Source organism: Cetorhinus maximus, chromosome 2 (assembly GCF_964194155.1).
Source record: "Cetorhinus maximus chromosome 2, sCetMax3.hap1.1, whole genome shotgun sequence".
NCBI classification, from domain to species: domain Eukaryota; kingdom Metazoa; phylum Chordata; class Chondrichthyes; order Lamniformes; family Cetorhinidae; genus Cetorhinus; species Cetorhinus maximus.
Window position 1 is genome coordinate 60,654,936 of NC_135880.1, and position 19,366 is coordinate 60,674,301.

The 19,366-nt window shown below is 41.4% G+C and overlaps 2 protein-coding genes across 3 annotated transcripts in view; one reads left to right on the forward strand and one right to left on the reverse strand.

The window, feature by feature from the left end:
• Positions 1–19,366, forward strand: part of LOC144694533 (uncharacterized) — a 237,279-nt gene that overhangs the window by 185,501 nt on the left and 32,412 nt on the right. For both annotated transcript variants that reach the window (XM_078565098.1, XM_078565091.1), the window contains 2 exons: positions 8,455–8,578; positions 16,417–16,584. In XM_078565098.1, coding sequence (XP_078421224.1) covers positions 16,434–16,584 — 151 coding nt within the window. In that variant the 5' untranslated portion in view covers positions 8,455–8,578; positions 16,417–16,433. The remainder of the gene's footprint in view (positions 1–8,454; positions 8,579–16,416; positions 16,585–19,366) is intronic.
• The window catches only part of arb2a (ARB2 cotranscriptional regulator A), a 918,141-nt gene that overhangs the window by 121,354 nt on the left and 777,421 nt on the right, over positions 1–19,366 (reverse strand). The window lies entirely within an intron of this gene.

Consider the following 19,366-nt stretch of genomic DNA (forward strand, 5'->3'; position numbering starts at 1 on the left):
CAACATTGTGTCCAGCAGTGGTCAAACAGCCTGGCAGCAAGATTAAGTACAGGTATGGCATGGTGAACAGCCTTAGGTCATGCCACATGGCATAAGGCGACCTTCGATGTTTTGGTCAGATTGCAATGAAGTCGCGGCATCAGTGAATGTTGAAAACATAGTGTGCTGACTGCACGGGAAAGCTTTGAAGACACAGCGTAGACATGGTGCTCAAGTAAACAGCTGGTAAGCAGTTGGATCCCTTGTGGTGAGATTGCAGCACATAGCCTGTCAGTTCAGTGATTGGGACTGCATGTCGAGAGGGCTAGCACCTAGTTAGCTCATTTGGGAAGGTCGAGTGACCATTGTGTGGGCTGGATTGACAGCGAGCAAGGGAGAGTCCAACAAAACAAAAATAACAACAATAAAAGCATAAAAACCAGGCCAGAGAAGGTTGCAGTTAATAAGGGCAGACCTTCGCAAAAGCGGCTACAGTGACACTCAAACCAGGTACTATAGGAGAAGGAAGGTCAAAGAGATATTGACATAATGTCCACAAAATTCCCCAATTTGAACTGGGATACAGCTGACCTACTATCCAAAGTCAGAATGTTTAAACAGCATACAGAGCTATGGGGCTGAATTTTCAGGATCACAGGGGAAAACACATCCCCACCGACTCCAGCAGCCCCAGTGCCATTTTACGCTCTGACGAGCATTGATTGCCATGAGGTGGGACTTCAGGCCCTCACTTGGGAGGAAATCCCACCTTGATAGCTCTCCAGTCCCTCCAGGCACAGCGCTGCAGTGACCAGAAGGGGCACTACAGGGAGTTGCCTGGAACTAAGGGCAGAATTTTACAACAGCGGGATTTTACGTTCCCGCTGTTATCAGTGGGGTTTATAATGGCTCGCAGCATTTTACGGCCCCGTCCCCGCTGAAACTAGGCCATAAAATTCTGCCCTAAGCCTAGGAACGCAGAGGACAGTTAAGTGGCAGGTGTTCCAGGGTGGGGAGAGTAAGCAACGTCTGGGGGGTTGTAAGCAGAGGGACTGGGGTCTCGGCGAATAGGCCAGAAGGGGGCCCCAAGGGGAAGATGCCCCCAGTCAGAAAGGGCCTTCTGATGGAGGGGCACCCCCCTCCCCGAGATCGAACTCAGTTTAATTCCTCCTGAGCTGTCATCCGCCCACCAGCCTAAAAATTGAGGCTGAGTGGGAAAAGGCCCCTAAGTTGCCATTTAATGGTCTTGCTTTGGGGCAAGGGCAGGCTTCCCGTCTGAGGCCCTGCTCGGCCCACCATAAAATTGCTACCAGGTCGGGGCGGGCAGGACCCCAGAAGGAATCCCGTCCATGCAACTTCACGCTCCCCGCCCCACCATAGAACCCGTCCTGGGGGGTCGGTGGGAAGCATAAAATTCTGACCATGGTTTTTTGATTCAGGTCTGTCTGAACCAGACAAGCAAGCCATAAAAATTCACCTAGCAGTTGGGAATGAAGGTCTATATAGGCTGAACATGTCAGGATTAACAGAAGAAGAGCTAAAGGATCACCAAACGATATGGACTACATTGGAAGACCGGTTCAGGATCAGATTATTCTGTATTCATCGGCTAAAGTTTATGTCATTTTGTTAACAGCCTACAGAATCCATAAACCACTTTATCAATAGATGCAGAGAAAAGGGTATGTACTGTGATTTTTCAAATGCAGAGGTCACAGACAGAATTGCTGAGTTGGTGATCATATCTGGAAGAGTTCCAGAAAGATCTGCTAGATAAGCCCAAAGCATATTGCATCGAAGAGCTACTCAAGGATGGACGTAAGTACAAAGTGATCCTCTCAGGTTGACGAAGTTTACAGATCCCAAGCGCAACCCCAATTGTTGACGAGTTCACTAGAACACCCAAACCTAGTTGGACATGTTGAATATGTGGTTTTCTGCATGCTCAGCTTTTAATCAATTCTGCATGACATGTGACAGAAAAGGCCATTGGCAGCAGCACTGCACTAGAGCAAAGGCTGATGTAGCCATAAAGAGCAGTGCATTAATCCAAACAGACTGTATACAACAGGTATCTTTAAGCAATAACAATGACCATTCAGTGTCCTGTCAGAAACATATACATGAGGTGATTGACAAACCAGAAATTGATGATGATATGCATGCCAAGATGAAGAGTGGTGAACACATGTTTCACACCGTCAATCTCGCACATGCCATCACACTATCTAAAGTGTTTGCAAAGATGAAAATCATCTGCCCTAAGGAAGTTGGCAACTACTCATTATTGGCCAAGATTGACACAGGGGCAAGTGTTTAATATATTACCCCTGTGAACTCTAAAAGACATATATCCACAAACATGGAAGGCCATAACGAAACCTGGTGCTGTGAAACTTTCAACGTACAACAGTTTACCAATTCCATGTGCTGGTTCTGTAATCCTGGAGTGCAAGTACAATCAATCCTCCTGGGTATCACAGATGTTCTACATCATGGAGACTAATTGCCCAGCGATTGTAGGCCTACCACATGCCATGACCTTGCACTAGTGACAATCCATGAAGTCAGTCAGATATCACATGGCAGATAAACCTCAGAATCTACTCCTATCACCTCAGTTCATAGCCTAATATTGAAATATCCAGCATGTTTCAATGGAGCTACAATGTCACGCTTGCAGGAGACGGCAGGTCTGTCAACTGATCTGGTACATTTTGCGCAACGCAAATGCCAGAAGCTACAAGAAGAAATGGTGAAAGATTCTACACTGCAGAAACTGTGGAAAACCATCATTGAAGGATGGCCTGACTCAATTGAGCATGTCCACAAACGCATGAGATTACTTTGGCCTTTTTGGGACAAGCTAGGCATCTCCCGAGGAGTCTTTTTTAAAGGAAGACCAGGTCATCATACTGGAATCTTTGTGGCCTGATATTCATCAACAGCTTCAATACTCATACATTGGCATAAATCGGATGAGAAGACTCACAAGACACACAATCTATTGGCCGGGTTTGAACAATGACATTGAAATCGTCATCAAGAAGTGAGAGGCATGTCAAGAGCATATTTCAAGTCAGCACAAAGAACAACTGATTCCACATGAAGTTCCTAACCATTTCTCTTGTCCAAAATTGTAACTGTCCATGGGACTGACTGCATTGTCATTGTCGACTACTTTACCAAGTACCCAATTATTCGACAGTTGCAGAATATGTCAAGCACAACTGTCACGCACGCTCTAATGGTCCACAATTTATTGGTAATTAATTTCAGGATATGTGAGAGAAGTGGAACATCGATCACACTACTTCTTCTCCTCATTACCCTAGATCTAATGGCCTAGCTGAATAAATGATTCATACAGTGAAATCCCTAATTATCAAACGTAGACAGACCAAGCAACATCTACACTTTACAATGTTACACCTGAGAGTGACATCTTTAAGTGCAAGTATTCCAACACAGGCAGAGCTCATGTTTTTTTAGACCAGTGCATACCAATTTACCTACTCTTGCCCATTCTACTCTCTCAGAAACTAGAAAACAACTTTTAAAACTACAAGTGAAGATGATCAACGCACACGATAAAAATGCAGGTACCGAATTGCCAAGTTTAGAGTTGGGACAAGTTTGCATCCAGGATCCCACAGAAGTATGTGGCAACCAGCTGAGGTGACAAGAATCTGTCCAGAATCAAGGTCCTACACACAATAGTCATTACACACAATAGGGCAATGGTGAGTCATAACTGAAGACCAATCAGATCCATTCCAGCTCCTCAACCACCCTAGAGTCCTATCGCACCTGGGATAAGATCCCGAATGAAACCAGGAACAACATCCAAGAATGACAATCCTACAGATCGCTCTGAGCAATTAAAGAAACCTCCAGACAAGGTTCCCATTACAAGATCTGGGCATACCAACAGATTACCTCTATGCTTTAGAGAATCATGGATTCACCAGCCTTATACACTTATGTAATGGTAACTAAACAGGAACATGTGTTATAAATAATTATACTTCTTTAGTGGGGTAAAGTATCTTTAAAAAGAAGCGGGATGTTGTAATATGCCTTAAAGCATAGCAGCATGCCATCACTACAAAGGAAGTGTGCCATGTGATCTAGTCTCCATTTTACGTTGGCCTGTGAGCAGAAAGCAGCACACACAGCTTTGCTGCTGATGTTTTCAAGCTTTCTATCCATGTATATATGTTCTCATGTGCCTAGTTTAAATAAACGAGCCCGTAATGTGTTTACAGAATCCTTTATGAGTGATTGCTGCCTTTATATCATTATAAAAACATGACAACCACCAACTACTCAAGGGCAATTAGGGATGGACCTTGCCAGTGACGCCCCACATTCCATGAAAGAATTTTAATAAGCTCGTATAATTGTTAAGTACAAATTTACATCATTCCTTGAACAATTGTGTGTCCAAGTAGTTAAAGATTAGGGGCAGTTGTACACCAAACAACTGATCCTAAACTTGCAACATTCTCTCTCAACAATTGATGGCTCAGGTTTAGCACTGTGCTGTTTTATTCCATGCAATCTGGCATTGGACTGATGTTGATGATAAATAAAACACTACAGCAAAATGTTTAAATAACTTCTAAAAGAAAACTAAAGCTTAAAGTAATTATGGAGTGGCTATCTACTGTTCACTGATTTCAGTGTCACCTATATTCCATTCATTTACTGCCTGCTTTGCTTTCTCTTCCACTTGATGGGTGATATTATGTGGTTCCTAAAGCTTCTGTAATTCACGTCCATTAAGCTGGTCCAATAAAAAGTATCATATATTGCACTTGGAGAATATATGCCTATAAAATCTCCATTAAATTGGAATCCTGCAACTTTAAATAACAGCATGGTGAGATTTTATGCAGTTTATGTACATGTGCTGTGCAGTGGGCAGATGCAGCTGCCCCTGTGTGAGCACTCCATTCTCTTTTTAAAGAATACATTGAAAATGTAAGCTGTTGCTTTATTCTGTTACTGCCATCTGCATGTGTCATGTGCACCAAAATCCAAATCCCTTGATAAAGAATGGGTTTACAATTTTGGAGCATACATGTCACACAGATGAAATCCTTCCCCAGGCTTCTACTTTTTCTTTATCATTAAACTCACTCACTAGAGATTGACTTGCACCACAGGTATTGCCGAGGGCTTAGTCTCAGCCCTTTGGCTCTGCGATTGGAAGTTCATTATAAGGTAGGTTCAATCTGTGTGAGGTAATTCAGGGCTGATACAACCAGAGAAAGTGTAAAAGAACAGCCGATTGTTAATTAAAACAAAAAATCACTTTTTCAATTTTTCTCCTTTCCTTCCCGAGGATAGACAGTGATGCTTGGATACATTTCCCCAGATGCTAGGGCCTGGCAGCACCTCACCCAAGTTGACATTCAAAACAAACCCTCCATATCTGAATGGTTCAGTACCCACATAAAAGGTGTGCTTTCCCACTGAGCCAAGAAAAATCATTATTCCTGAGTATCATGTTTAGCATGATCATGAGGAAGATATTAATAATTATAAGAATAAATCTTAGTTATTATACATGTGACATGAGCTACTTGTTAATCAGACTGAGCAAATGACCTAAAGGCTCAGTTGGTAAAGAGACCATGTAACATAATAGCAGTCCCCTCTGGACTGAGGTCACTGAAATCTATGGTGACAGTAAAGATTTTATAAATAGACCTAACAGCCCTGAGTTAAAAATGGGAAGATCAGGCAGGGTTCATCCTTCTAAATGATATCTACTAATTCCTAATGGTCAGTGTGTATGTGTGCAAGCAAGTGTGTCACACTCACACATTGAGCCAGGATATTGCCTTACCTATGATAACCTATGAGATCTTGGAAAGGTTGCAGAGGTTATGCAAAGCCATAATCCAGTTAGATTCAGAGCTTTCAGGACAGGAGGAAAAAAAGGGCGAGAAAATTGACCTCAAAAAATCAGAACAAATTAAGTTTTTGAATTTTTTATTTGTTTGATTTTCCCACCCTGTCGCTTTTCTGGTCTTTCTCATTCAGAAAGGAAGTAACATTGTAGCCCATGAGCACCAAGTCTCGATACAGTCGACTGCACTCCATCTGCAACTATATTTATGCATGAAAGGACCATCCCCAGTTAATTTAGCTTCCTCCCCCTCCCACCGCATCCGCCCCCCCCCCCTCCCCCCACCCCACCCCCCAACCCGCCCCAAACCACCACCACCACCCCCTGCAAAATAGCCTGTTGAAGACTTGCAAAACATAGGGGTAACCTAATGCAAATGTCAGTAATTGGATCCCAAAGCAGGTCTTAAGTCTCTAACTTGATTAAAATATCATATACAAATGAAATACAGTTTGGCATAACTGTACTGAAGCTATATTTTATCTGTTATAAAATAGAATGATCAGAAAGCAAAGAACTGGACTTAAGAAAAGGGGGAGAAATTCAATGGTAGCTAAGCAGTTGAGATTTAGTCATCATTTTATTCATTATAATTTGGAGTTGCATTAAAAAATGCTCCAAAATGCATAACTTCCTTTTTAACATTGTCATAGGGAATCTGTATAGCATTCCTCTTCACAATGGTGCTGTGATTTGGCACTGCCCCACTAAATGGAGTGGGAACAATTTTAGCCTCAAGTTACCATGACTTTCCACACTCGAAAGATCATCTCAGTAAGGCTATAATCAATGTGCTACACCTCTTTATCTCATTTTATTTTTTAAGTATAATAATACACATCAGGGAAAAAAGCCTTGCCTGAAGTTGGATAACTATCCAGATTGACATTTCATTTTTTGAAAAAAAAGGGAAAACATTTCTAATGCTGAATATCTGAGTCAAAGACTGGAAATGCAAGAAAACATTCAAGGAGATCAGGTAGTATCTATGGAGAGATGACAGAAATTAACGTTTCTGGTGTGCAGATTGTTTAAGTCTGGAAGATATTACTGATATTTGTCAGTTTTTTTCTGTTGTCTCCACGGAAACTGCCTGACCTGACATTTGTAATGGTTTTGGCTTTTCTTGCAAATCAGGTTGAAAGGCCCTGGAGAAGCTAGCTGTGTACATGGCCATTCTTCTCCAGCATATGAATCAAGGGTGGCCTTGGTGTGTAAGTGAATGCAGATCAATGTTTACTTACTCAGATTAATGCAGCATGGAATGCAGGATAACCATCAAAAAGACATGGTCCCAATGGCTATCATAATTTTGCGCCAGTACTAATGCGGTGACATCATTCTTCCCTCACTGGTTTAAAACAGTTCAGGAGTAATAGACAGCAAATTCACAAAGAGCTTTTAAAGAACAAGTTAACCCTTTGAGTACTGCATTACATTTTAAGGTGTGTAAGTACATCTTTAATTTTATATGCTTTCTGCTTGTTTCTGAATATTACAAGTCCCTACAAAACTGCTGTATAGTTCATAATGAAAAGATTGCGCAGGAACAAGTTTCAAACATTGTAGTTTGCTTTTACTTTTGCATGTGTTGCTAGAAGTGCTGTCTCAGTCCTCAAAGTGTTAGAACTTTCATAAAGAGAAATAAGGTAGAGAAAGGAAGTTGGATGGGCATAAGGAGGAAAAAGGACAGTGGAAATAGCCCTTACAAATGAAAAATTGCAAACCACTTGTAGAAGAGAAAGCCAACAGGCAGAGGGATGGACAGCTTCTATAAGTCTGTGTCACATCTTTATGACCTGCTGATGGTTTCTGTAACACATGGCCAGGTGGTAGGGAAGTCATCTGGATAAATGTGTGGACAAAATCTTCTCCCATACATCTGTCATTACACAGGTTTCTTCTATTAAGTGGAGACCAAAATAATTTCCTGTATGGTGCTGCACGTTATGTACAAAGGGAGAGGGAGAATGCTTTAAATGCTTCCTGATATTATAGGTTTTAAATAGCCTGAAGCAGAAGCCTATATTTGGATGATTTATTGTGCTTATTTTAATTTCTGGTAGATTACTAAACTGTTGTGACATTAAATTTTCAGCCACATCAACTTTATTGAAGTAGAAAGGTTAAAAACAATGACTGTTTTGTGGTTAGAGAAATTTACTTCTCCCTACATGACAATTATTTCAGTGGAAGTCAGGCACTATGCCAGCAGTTGTGATTTACCAACTACAAACATAATTCCTACCGTGTCTTTACAGTTGCAACATTGATTAGTTTTAATTGTCCCATGTTGAAACAGTTTGTGCAACACTCAAAATCATTTTTGTGTACACAGTTATTATAGAATGCATGACTGCATGCACTTTATATAAAGCTGCATGTTAGTATAAACCAGATGATAATAAGCCACCTTCAGAACACCCATTTAATAGTGGCAAACCTGAATTCATGTATATTCTATAGAGGTCCAATTATAGCAATTGAGAATTAAGATGTAAAAGGCATTCCCTTAAAGATGATACAAGCTGTGTCCCTTACTTCTTTATTTACAGGGACAGCTGGGACAGGGGGCAAACGTGAAGTTCCTTGCAAAACCATGTTGTGTATCCATTCAGCAACTCCGGGGATGTGTTCAACAGATAGCATCTGGAGACTGTTATAGTTGTGCGCTTACTGGTACGTAGCAGTACAACTTTTAAAATATTAACATCTTATCTCTTACAAATGACTGCCATTAGAAATACCATAATTAAAGCTTACCTAATGTGCAAGTGTAAAATTTTATGTACAGAGTTTAAAAGAAACTTCTTCAGGGATGTTTCATAGAATTGTATTTGTGAAATAACTCCAGGAAATGTAAGCTTTTCTATTCAAACCTATGTTTACTTAAAATTATAGCTTTCATGATACGGGAATCTGTCCCATCTATTTGAATCGGTACAGTCATTGGTCCTTCCATGCCCCTATTCAAATGTTAAAAATTATCCAAATTGACATGGAAGAGCTGAATGCTGAATCTCCGTTGCTGCATTTCAGTAGTGTCAGCAAAATTTTGTTTTATAATGTCCTGCCATTTCAATGGAAAATTCAGTTCCAGTTTCTTCTCAAGTGTTATGGTGAGCTGCCTACAATCCTACTAGCTTCCCCATTACCCTCTTCACCCCCCACATGTCCAGCTAGCTCAATAGTCTCAATGTTATTGACAACATAATTAACACCTCTCTTTCATTGTCCACCCTATTGTAACTGCCCTCTACACTTACCAAAAGCAGAGTATCTCCAGCAGTTTTATGGTGGGAAATGATAGTATTGTGGTTATTTTACTGGGCTAGTAATCCAGAGGCATGAGTTCAAATCCCACCATGTCAGCTGGGGAACTTAAATTCAATAAATTAAACCTGAATAAAGAGTTTGTATCACTAATATGACCATGTAACTCCCAGATTGCCATAAAAACCCATCTGATTCATTAATGCCCATTAGGAAAGGAAACCTGCTGTCCTTACCTGGTCTGACCTATTTGTGACTGCAGAAATGCATCTTAACTGCCCTCTGAAATGACCTAGAAAGCTAATCAGTTGCACTAAGCCACTATGTTAAAGTATAATTACCACAAGGACTGTAAGTTCAATAAGGTGGTTCACCTCTACATTCTCACAGGCAGTAGGGTAGGTAACAAATGCTGGTCTTGTCATTGATGCCCAATCGCATGAATGAATGAAATAAAGAAATCTCTTCCAACCCCTGCATTGTTACTGCTGGAGTTCTCCAAGGATCTATTATTGGCTTCCTCCTTTCCTCATCCACATGGTACTCCTTGGCAACATCGTCCACAGACATTATGTCAAGTTCCACATGTACCCTGATGGCACCCAGCTCCAACTCTCCACAGCCTCTGTAATATCAGCCTGCTTATCTTCCGTCCAATTTCCTCCAGCTAAACAATGGGAGGACCAAAGCTATCGTCTTCAGCCACAATTATAAACTTCGTGCTTATACAATTGAACCCATTCCCCTCTCTGACCATTACTCCAGGCTGAACCAAGCTGTTCACTGTTGTTGAATGTGTTAAGCCAGGATTCTGACAAGGAAGAGCTGTAGGCATATCAGGGTATTTACTTAAAAACTAGTTTATTTACACTATTTACAGTATGTACCTAGTGAATTACAGGGAAGTCACATCTCCCCTCAGGGGTATCTGTCTGCTGTCTAGAGTACTTAATACATGACTGCCTGATATCAGTGCTACATCCTCATGTACCTCATGGATTATCATATCCATTCTGTTAACCCTTAATACTACACCTCCCCCCAAGTATACTATCTTCTTTCTAACAACAGTGTGAAACTATGCCTTTAGCTGTTTACATGATGTTTGTTTTTGAACTATTTACATTACTGCCTCCTCTTCTCTGCTCCCCCCTCCACCCCACCCCTCCCACCCAGAGTCTCCCAGCTATAGATTAAGTCTCTGGGGAGCCTTCACCACTCTTTCCGAGCAGGTCCTGGTGACTGCTGTGTGGGATTGGAGGTCGGGGAGTGGATTTCTGGGGTGGGACAACACCTCTCAAAGCACCTGGTGTACTTTGACGGCCTTAGGTCCACATCTTGTAGTAGTCAAAACTCTGTAGTCTGATGGGTGTGAGTGCAATGATAGGTCATTTCTTTCTTCGGATAATACCAGACAACATCTGGACCAAATACGAGTGCAGGTGTTCCATGGTAATGCAAACAAGGCCTTCATCTTTGCAGTCCTGGATACACGGCCACTAGCCTTGTGTTAAAGTTGGCAGGGCTTTAGCTCTGTGTCTGGTATTGTGTCATTGGTGTTGTTTTTCCTGGAGGTTCAACTCCTTCTCTCTCACTGTCCTATGGTCAGTGGGGGTGATATGAGGCTGAAGGATTGCAGGTAATAAAGGAACCTGCCTTGTTAAACAGAGGCCCATAAGGAGTTCAGCCAGAGAGAATTTGTTGGCTAGGGGTGTGACCCAATACTGCATAAGAGCTGAAGGCCAATTCAAATTCTTAGATATCAGATCCTTACTGGTCCGACTGCTCGCTCAGCCTCCCTGTTGGCTTGCGGGTGAAGAGGGGAACTGATACTATGGGAGGTCCCATTATTAATGGTGAACTATCAAAAACGGTCATTTGCAAATTAGGGCCCATTATCTGAAATAAGTTTGCCTGGGAATCCGTGGGTGTAAAAGACATTTGTAGCGCTTTGATGACAGACTCCAATGTGGTTGTATGAAGCCTGATTATCTTTAATCATCGAGAATAATAATCAATAACCACAAAGTACGTCTTACCATGGAAATCAAAGAGGTCGAGCCTTCACTTCTGCCACAGGCAGTGAGGAAAGACTGATGATTGGTATCGGAGTGTTAATGTGGCAGGTGCGGCAGGATAGGACAAAATCCTGGACCACTTGTTTGATGCCTGGCTACCACACCGATTGTAGGGCTCTTGCTCTGAGGTGACTTCCGTTGAGGCTGTGAAGAACATCTTGTTGCATGGGGTGTGGAATGACCAAATGATGCTCATAAACTAGGAGGTCACCTACAACAGTCAAATGGGCTCATTGCTCATAGTATTTGTGGATAAGACGGTCAGTAGGGCTGTATTTGGACCACCCTTGGAGGCAGAATTCCCACACTTGAACGCATTTGGCATCCTCTTTTTGGGTGCGCCAAACATCCTGGAGCTTCGTGGCGGAAATGGGTAGTAGGCCCATGAAGTTGAGGAAAATGCTTCTACTTCTTAATGAATGTAGAATCGAGGGTGACAACATGGTTAACTGTGGTTCTGGAGAGAGCATCAGCTGTGGTTTGTGACTTCCCTGAGGCATAGATGGCAGTATATTGGTACCGCATCAACTGGAGGTGAAATCGTTGAATATAGATGAGCATTTTAACAACCTCTGTGGAATTGAGGAGTGTTATGAGGGGCTTGCGCTCTGTTTCCACTTATAAGGGCAGCCCCATCAGGTAATCAGAAAAGCATTCGACAGTACATGTGACCACCAGTGCCTCTTTCTTAATAGTGGCACACCTTCATTCAGTTTCTGTGAAGGCTTTTGAAGCAAAATAGACAGGTTTTCTATCACCGTTCTTTTGTAGCTGGATAAGAACAATGCTGAGGCCAGTGGAGGAAGTATCAGCAGTGACAACAGTAGGCAAAGTTGGGTCATAATATGCCAGGACATCCAAGGAAACTAGTCGATCTGTAATGGATTGAAAGACCTTGACTTGTTTCACAGCCCAGAACCATTGTTGGCCCTTCCGCAGGAGGTCTCTTAAGGGTTCCGTGAATGTGGCCAAGTTGGGATAGACTTTCCCACCTGGTTTACCATCCCAAGAAAAGGTTGAATATTGGGGAGGCACCTCAATTGGGGAAACTCGGTAATGGTCTCTGTTTTCTGTGGATCAACTGAAACACTATACGAGTGGATGATGTGTCCTGGGAACTTTATGTTGGCCCTGGCAAACTCATATTTATCGTACAGCATAAGGCCTGCTTCCTGGAGAGCCTTAAGGACCTCACTTACCCTATGGTCATGTTCTGTTCTTGTATGAGGATGTTGCCCATATGGCACATAACACTTTGCTTGTTCTCAAGGATTGCTGACATGGTATGTTGGAATATCTCAGAGGCAGATAAAATGTTGAAAGGGAGGCAGTTAAAGCAAAATTGACCTAAGTGCGTGATGAAGGTCATTAGCAGCCTAGATTCCTTGTCAAGGGGTATTTGTCAAAACCCGCTGTTCGCATTAAGCTTAGTGAAAAGGACGCTATTGGCAAGCTTTGCCAAAGTGTCATCTATCGATGTCATCAGGTGGACTTCCCTCTGTACAGCTTTATTACGCTACGTAAGATCCACACAATGCCAAGGTGGCCATTGTGCTAAGGAATGTTTATTAGACCAGAACACCAGCAGATTAGTTGTGTGACCAGGGAAATAACGCCCCTGTTTAAAGGTTTTAAGGAATTTAAGGTTCGTCCTTAAATTTCGGTAATGGGGGGGTGTTACACTATCCTAGGGGTGAACAGGCACACTGGCACAGTGTCAGGGAGCAGAGAAATAGGAGAAACTTAGAAGAATAGAAGAAACTTGAAAAAGTTGTGTAAATTCCTGGCAGAATGTGACCCCGGTGTCCAATGGAAGAATCTCATCAACTTCCTGTATGATGCTTAAATGTAAGCATGTGCTCCTGCTAAACAGGGAAATGCTCTGGCTGCCAATGATATAGTGGGTTTCTATGATCTGTCACCCCTTGTGGCATAGCTTAGTGGTAATTTGACCCTTAACATGTAAGTTTGCTCCTCCCAGCCCCAATTTTATATCAGAAGGCTGAACAGGAATTGTGTGGAGCCATGCAAGGTGATCAGCCAGTGCACATACCCCTGCACTTGTGTCGAGTTTGAAGCGTGTTGGGAGACCTCTGACCTCTAAATTGATGGACCAGATGTCTTGGGAATGCTGGTGAACTTTACCTAGGAAGTGTGAGATGGGCGTTATCTTTTTGTGCTATCGTCATTTGCCCCATTTGTTGTGGAAGCTCTGGAAATGTCCTGCCCTGCCACATCTGAAACACTTTGGGCAATCCTGCTGCCTGTGCTGTCATTTTGCGCCACAGCACAGACATTTCAAAATGGCAGCAGACCAGTTTCCTGTCTTTTATACCATTTTGGTGGGCTTCAGTGCGGGCAGAGTTACCATGTTTGGGTCTGCAAGAAAAGCAGACTTGCTCGGCACCTCAGTGCATAGCCAGACCGTGGACCAAATTCACTCTGTTGGGACGGGCTGACCAAGATGATGTTGTATCGAGGACTATTGTCGGTAGGGACTAGTTATTGGCTCGGAGTTGTCTGCAACAAGTGAATGGCCCCATCTGAAGCCCAGGACTCACGGGTATCAATGATCCAGTTCATGCCCGGCCCCACAAAAGAAGGGAAAGAACCGACCAGAATTAGTTATGTGTGGGTGAAGAGATCCAAGACCCCTCTGAACTGCTGAAAATTTTCACAGCACGTCTTCTAGCAACAATCTCTGAATGGGTCTTCAAGGCTTGGAAACGGGTGGGGTTGGAACAGTGACTGTTCTTGCAGTGCCGGCATCACTACCCATCTTTAGTGAGGGCTCAGTGAGATGCCTGATGCAGTATCATGCTGATTTGGGATCACAGTCATCTGGGACCGTGGATGTTCATCTTATGGCACCAACAACCGACTAATTTGGTGTCGCCACTGCTGCTACCATGTTGTTGAATATGCTAAGCCTAGATTTTGACAAAGAAGAGCAATAGGTGTTTCAGGATATTTACTTCAAAACTAGTTTATTTACACTATTTACAGTATGTACATAGTGGATTACAGAGAAAGCACATCTCCCCTCAGGGATACCAGTCTGCTGTCTAGAGTACCTAGCACATGACTGCCTGATGTCAATGTTACATCATTATGTACCTCATAGATTATCATATTCATCTGTTAACCCTTTATACCACATCTGCGCACCCTATTCAGTGTCAAGCTGAGCATTTGATCCCTTATCCTCTCCATCATAATCACCAGTTACTTGCACCTCCACAAAATTTTCCATCTTCAGACAATCTGACGCTGAAACTTACGTCCATGCCTTTGTCATCTCTAGACCCAACTGTTCCAATGTTCTCCTGGCTAGCATTCTATCCTATGCCCTCCGTAAACTTCAGCTCATCCAAACTTCATTCCTGTATCCTGTCGTAGGAAGGATACATTTACCCAACACCCCTGTTCCCACTTACTTACTTCTAGCATGATTAATCATAGTACAGCTAGACTGCAAGTAAAAGTACTGTCTACTGTCCTCAACAATGTGGCTAATGCCTAATTTTTGACAGTATGCCTTACCACGCCAGAATGAGCTTTTTACTTTCCACACCAGTCATCCTTATGGCTGCTCAGATTGAAATCACTGACTTTGTGGCAATTTGTTCTGAATCATGGGAAATTTTGTTCTCGGGACTCACATACATCAGGAGTTGAGCTGAAGCAGCTTGGACCTGTTTCACATAAAACCTTTACAGCTAGCAGGAAGAAGAGACTTTCACTCCATCAGTCAAGGCTGAATTTGACCTCTGATTCCAGAGGTGAAAGGGCAGTGTGCTAATGCACTGCATTACTTGACCTCTTTGGTCTTTGGAACTCTGAGACTGCACTGATCCTATGTTTTATTGTGAAAAACACTTTACTTTTATTAATTTTATTTTTCTATCCATGTCAGTTAGTTTTCAACTCTTTTATGCTTATCTTGGACCATACAATATCCTTTGTTCAGTAGTAGCGAGAAGGACCTCTTTCATTGCTTCTACACCATTTGATTACTATAAAACATGTTTGCCTGATTCCTATTTAGTGTCATGGTAAAGACTCTTTCTTACTCATTTTCTCCTTTCCTCTTTCCTGAAGAAGTTAATTCCCTCACTGTGAGGCACAGTTCCACAGATGTCATTCACCTTCCTGATCAAAGTATGGTTTATTCATGTGAGACTTGATAGCAGGTTATGCAAATACACTGGGGAACTACAGCTCACGCTTTTCTTACCTTACAATAAAAGCAAACTACTGCCGATGCTGAAAATCTGAAGTGAAAACAGAAAATGCTGGGAAAACCCAGCAGGTCTGCAGCATCTGTGGAGAGAGAAACAGGGTTAAAGCTTCAAGTCCATACGACTTCTTCAGAACTGAAGAACAGTCATATGGATTTGAAACATTAACCCTGTTTCTCTCTCCCCAGATACTGCCAGACCTGCTGAGTTTTTCCAGTATTTTCTGCTCTTCTTACCTTGTCTAATATCCATGCATACATAATTCCAGTTGGTGCTGACTGATAGGTCAACAGTGGGAGTCTGCCTAATTTCCCCTTGCCTAACCCAGGGCAATGAGGCCAATTGAATCAATCATGCTACTTCCATAGCTGATGTCAATCTTCTCAACACAGACCTGGATTGAACGTGGAACCTTTTGGTTAGGCATCAAGGGAGCTTTGATGATAAAGGTTTTGGAGGGAGACTTCTTCTGTGATCTTTATGAGGAAATTGTAAACAGCTTATAAAATAAAGATTTGTGATTTTGCTACAAAAATAGGCAGAGGAAATCTTCCTCCTTAATGTTTATTTCTGATATAGAAAGACATGCGAAGTCCCAATAAGATGAAGCTCATTTTTACTAAGCTAGAATAAGACAGACTAATAATAAAATAATCTTCTTCTGATTTAATACCTTTGTTATGAAATAATTAACAGTAATAGTTGACAATAAGATCATGCATCTCACATCGATTTTATATATACAACATATATATAAATCAATCCTAACAATTCAACCCATCTACATATAAAATAATTATTGAATTTTTTCTGTCATCCTTTCCATTTGAATAAAATTGTAACCCATGGAATAGCTAACACATTACTGTTTTTACACGCTCCAGATGCACCAAAGTAAGAGCTATCTAGTTTGTTTATTTTGAAGGTAACGGCAAATTATTTATGTGGGGAAGAAATTGCCACGTGATTGATGCAACTCGACCAGCATCTCATAAATTCTGGAGTCCACAGAAAGTTGATCTTGGTGTCCAGGATATCCACAGCATCAGTTGTGGCTACTGGCATGCCACAGGCCTCACAGGATATCCTACTGGTAAGCCACAATTTTTCTTACATCACTTTGTATAAACAAAACTAAAGATTTGGGTGGCAATTTATTCACAGTAAAGCTCAGCTGTAGAAATATTCTATGTTTCTGTGCACATTTTTTCCTAACCTAGAACACTGTGAGTTCAACAAATATCAAATCTGTAGTTTTTTTTATTGAGTGGGAATGTGTACTTTGAAAGCTGGACAGGAAATCTAATGCATGACAGGACAGTACAATATACCTATTAAATTATGTTTAGTGAATTTGCACTCCCAACATGCAGCTTTGTCCACTAGAATGCATGTTGGGAATTCGGACACAATGGTCAATGAGCCACAAGGAATTTCTTTCCATTAATTTTCCTCTGTTCGCAAATCCAAGATATGCACCCCTGACAAATGAAGCTCCGTTGCAAGAGCATTAATACATAAAATATACCCTCTAATGCCCAGATGTGGATGCCCTGTTGTAACGGAAACAAATGATTTTAGTATACCAACTACACAATTCTAAGCAACAAAAATATATATACACATATGATAGGAAAGAGGTTGGGGAGATTTATTTGCATACAATATTCTGTGGCATAGCATTTAAATAAAAGTGTTCTAAATAATTCTGGTGCCAATGAGTATAGTTTCTTCTTCTACTTAAGAAGAATTAATTATTTTATTTTGTGCATTTTTGAATTCTGCCAATCAAAATGGCACAATTTTACTCATGTCAGTTTTATCCAACACAATCTCAAACATGCAAACATGTCACAGACAGAATTTATGTGTTTCCTTTCAAGGCCTTTGATCAGTATGTTCGTGTAAGAGGGGTGTGTTTTCTTACCCTGAGGGTGGGAATCCCAGTTAAATAACTTCCAGCAGCAAGCTTTTCTGAGTTTAAAGATAAAGGAGGATTTTTATTATCTCACAGTTGCCCCGGAATTTAAAACACAACCCCTCAAACACATTCTCACACATACACAAAGATTAGATACAGATGAAGGTAAAACAATAGGGTTGCAACTTATAATTATCTTGGTCTCTTTTGTGACATGTCTGCAATTTCTTAGATGGAGATGGTGCCTCAAAGTTGAAGTGAAAGTCCAGTAAAGCAAAGGATTATTAGTAAGCTGCAAGGTTTTGTGTAGTTAAATTTCTGAAAAGTTGTTTCTCAGGGTGAACTTGAAGTTGGAACAGGTTGGGGCAAGTACTTCCCCTACTTTCAAGGTATTGCTGTTTATTACTTTGGCTGGCTGGATGACTTGCAGCTGGTTTGATGGCTTTCCATGGAATTCTCCCTCTATCTGCAGCAGCTTCTTGTTGATTCAAAGTCAGACAACCAAAATGGCTTCCTCATCATGTGACTTGCACAAGTTCAAAGCCCTTTTTTCAAACAAAGGGTGGTTTGTGGATTACATATCCTATGTTGTCATCTTGACACCTTGTAAATTTGACACAGCCGGTGTCTTTGTGTTTGAATGACCCATTCAATTGATAATGTCTTTTGAATTAGTTTCAGGAAAAGGCATTGATTCAACATCAATCTGGAAGGTTCTTTTTGTTCCCTCTTGAGGCTGGGGTGTGATTTCAAGTCACAAAAAAGGTCAGGTGATACTCAGCCAGCAATCTTATGCAGCCTTTTGCAGGCACTTTTAAAAAAGGTAAAAATAAAAAACGTTTGAGGTTCAGAATATACTGGGACATGACAAAAGCAAAATCAAACATGACATACCTGAAATAATGTTAATTTTACACTTCTAAAAGTGTTAAATTGGCACAGATCATATAAGTAGCAAATATAGTGTTCAACCAGCTGTGGAGGTCACAAAGTTCACATGAAATGATCCAGTAAAAGTTTTAGATAGCTATTTTTTCTGGCCTATCTCAATTCCCAGTAGATTGGGCAAATATGTGATAATTTGTCAGTTGTAAATTCATTAATTTTGCCATGTGCCTTCTTAAATTCATTTTATTTGTGTTTTTGCTAAACTAATAAAATGGCTTAAAACTTAAAACCTCATAAGTGTGAGCTTCCAGCTGAAACTGAGTGAGTTTTGTGCTGTCAATGGGGACTCTGATCAGGTAAGTCAGTGCTGCCACTATCAAAGTCAGGTTCTATCAGACTAGAGCTGCCAGTGGGGTTTTGATCAGGTTGGTTCCAGACAGGTCAGAGAAATGGGAGAGGCTTTGAACTTCCAGCAGGAGTTGAGATACAGCATCACCCCTATCCCACCAACCCCAGTCACTGGTCACCTGTCAACAAAATATATAGCTTTACTGATGCATCCAAATTTTGAACTTCTTTCAAAAGGCTAATCCCTGCCATTTTGAATGCAGAAATTAGTTTTGTTTCCATTATCCTTCTTCCTCCTCATCCAGGACTGTATGATTTTACATGGTTAACCATCAACAAAGACTTCATAGCTTTCAACAACCTCTTAATGAGCAACTTTTGTTTCTTTTCTTCTATAATTGACTCTGCCCTTTTTATGATGGTAACAAGACAGAGACATTCTGATCCTTTTCTGCTTACTGTATGTCTTGATTAGCGATTTACTCATTTGCACCCAAGGAAAAATATAGTCCACAAAGCAAAACTATCCATTATACCGCAGCTACATGTCTATTATGCAGGACAGACAGAGAAGGATTTGCTTTCCCTATAGTGCATCCCTTGTTTACACAGTACTCTGATCCCTGGTGAGGTATTATAGAGATCAGAGAGAACACTGGACGGTCCCTTCATTTTCTCAAAAGTGCTCTACAACTAAAGAACACATCCTTGCTGAAAC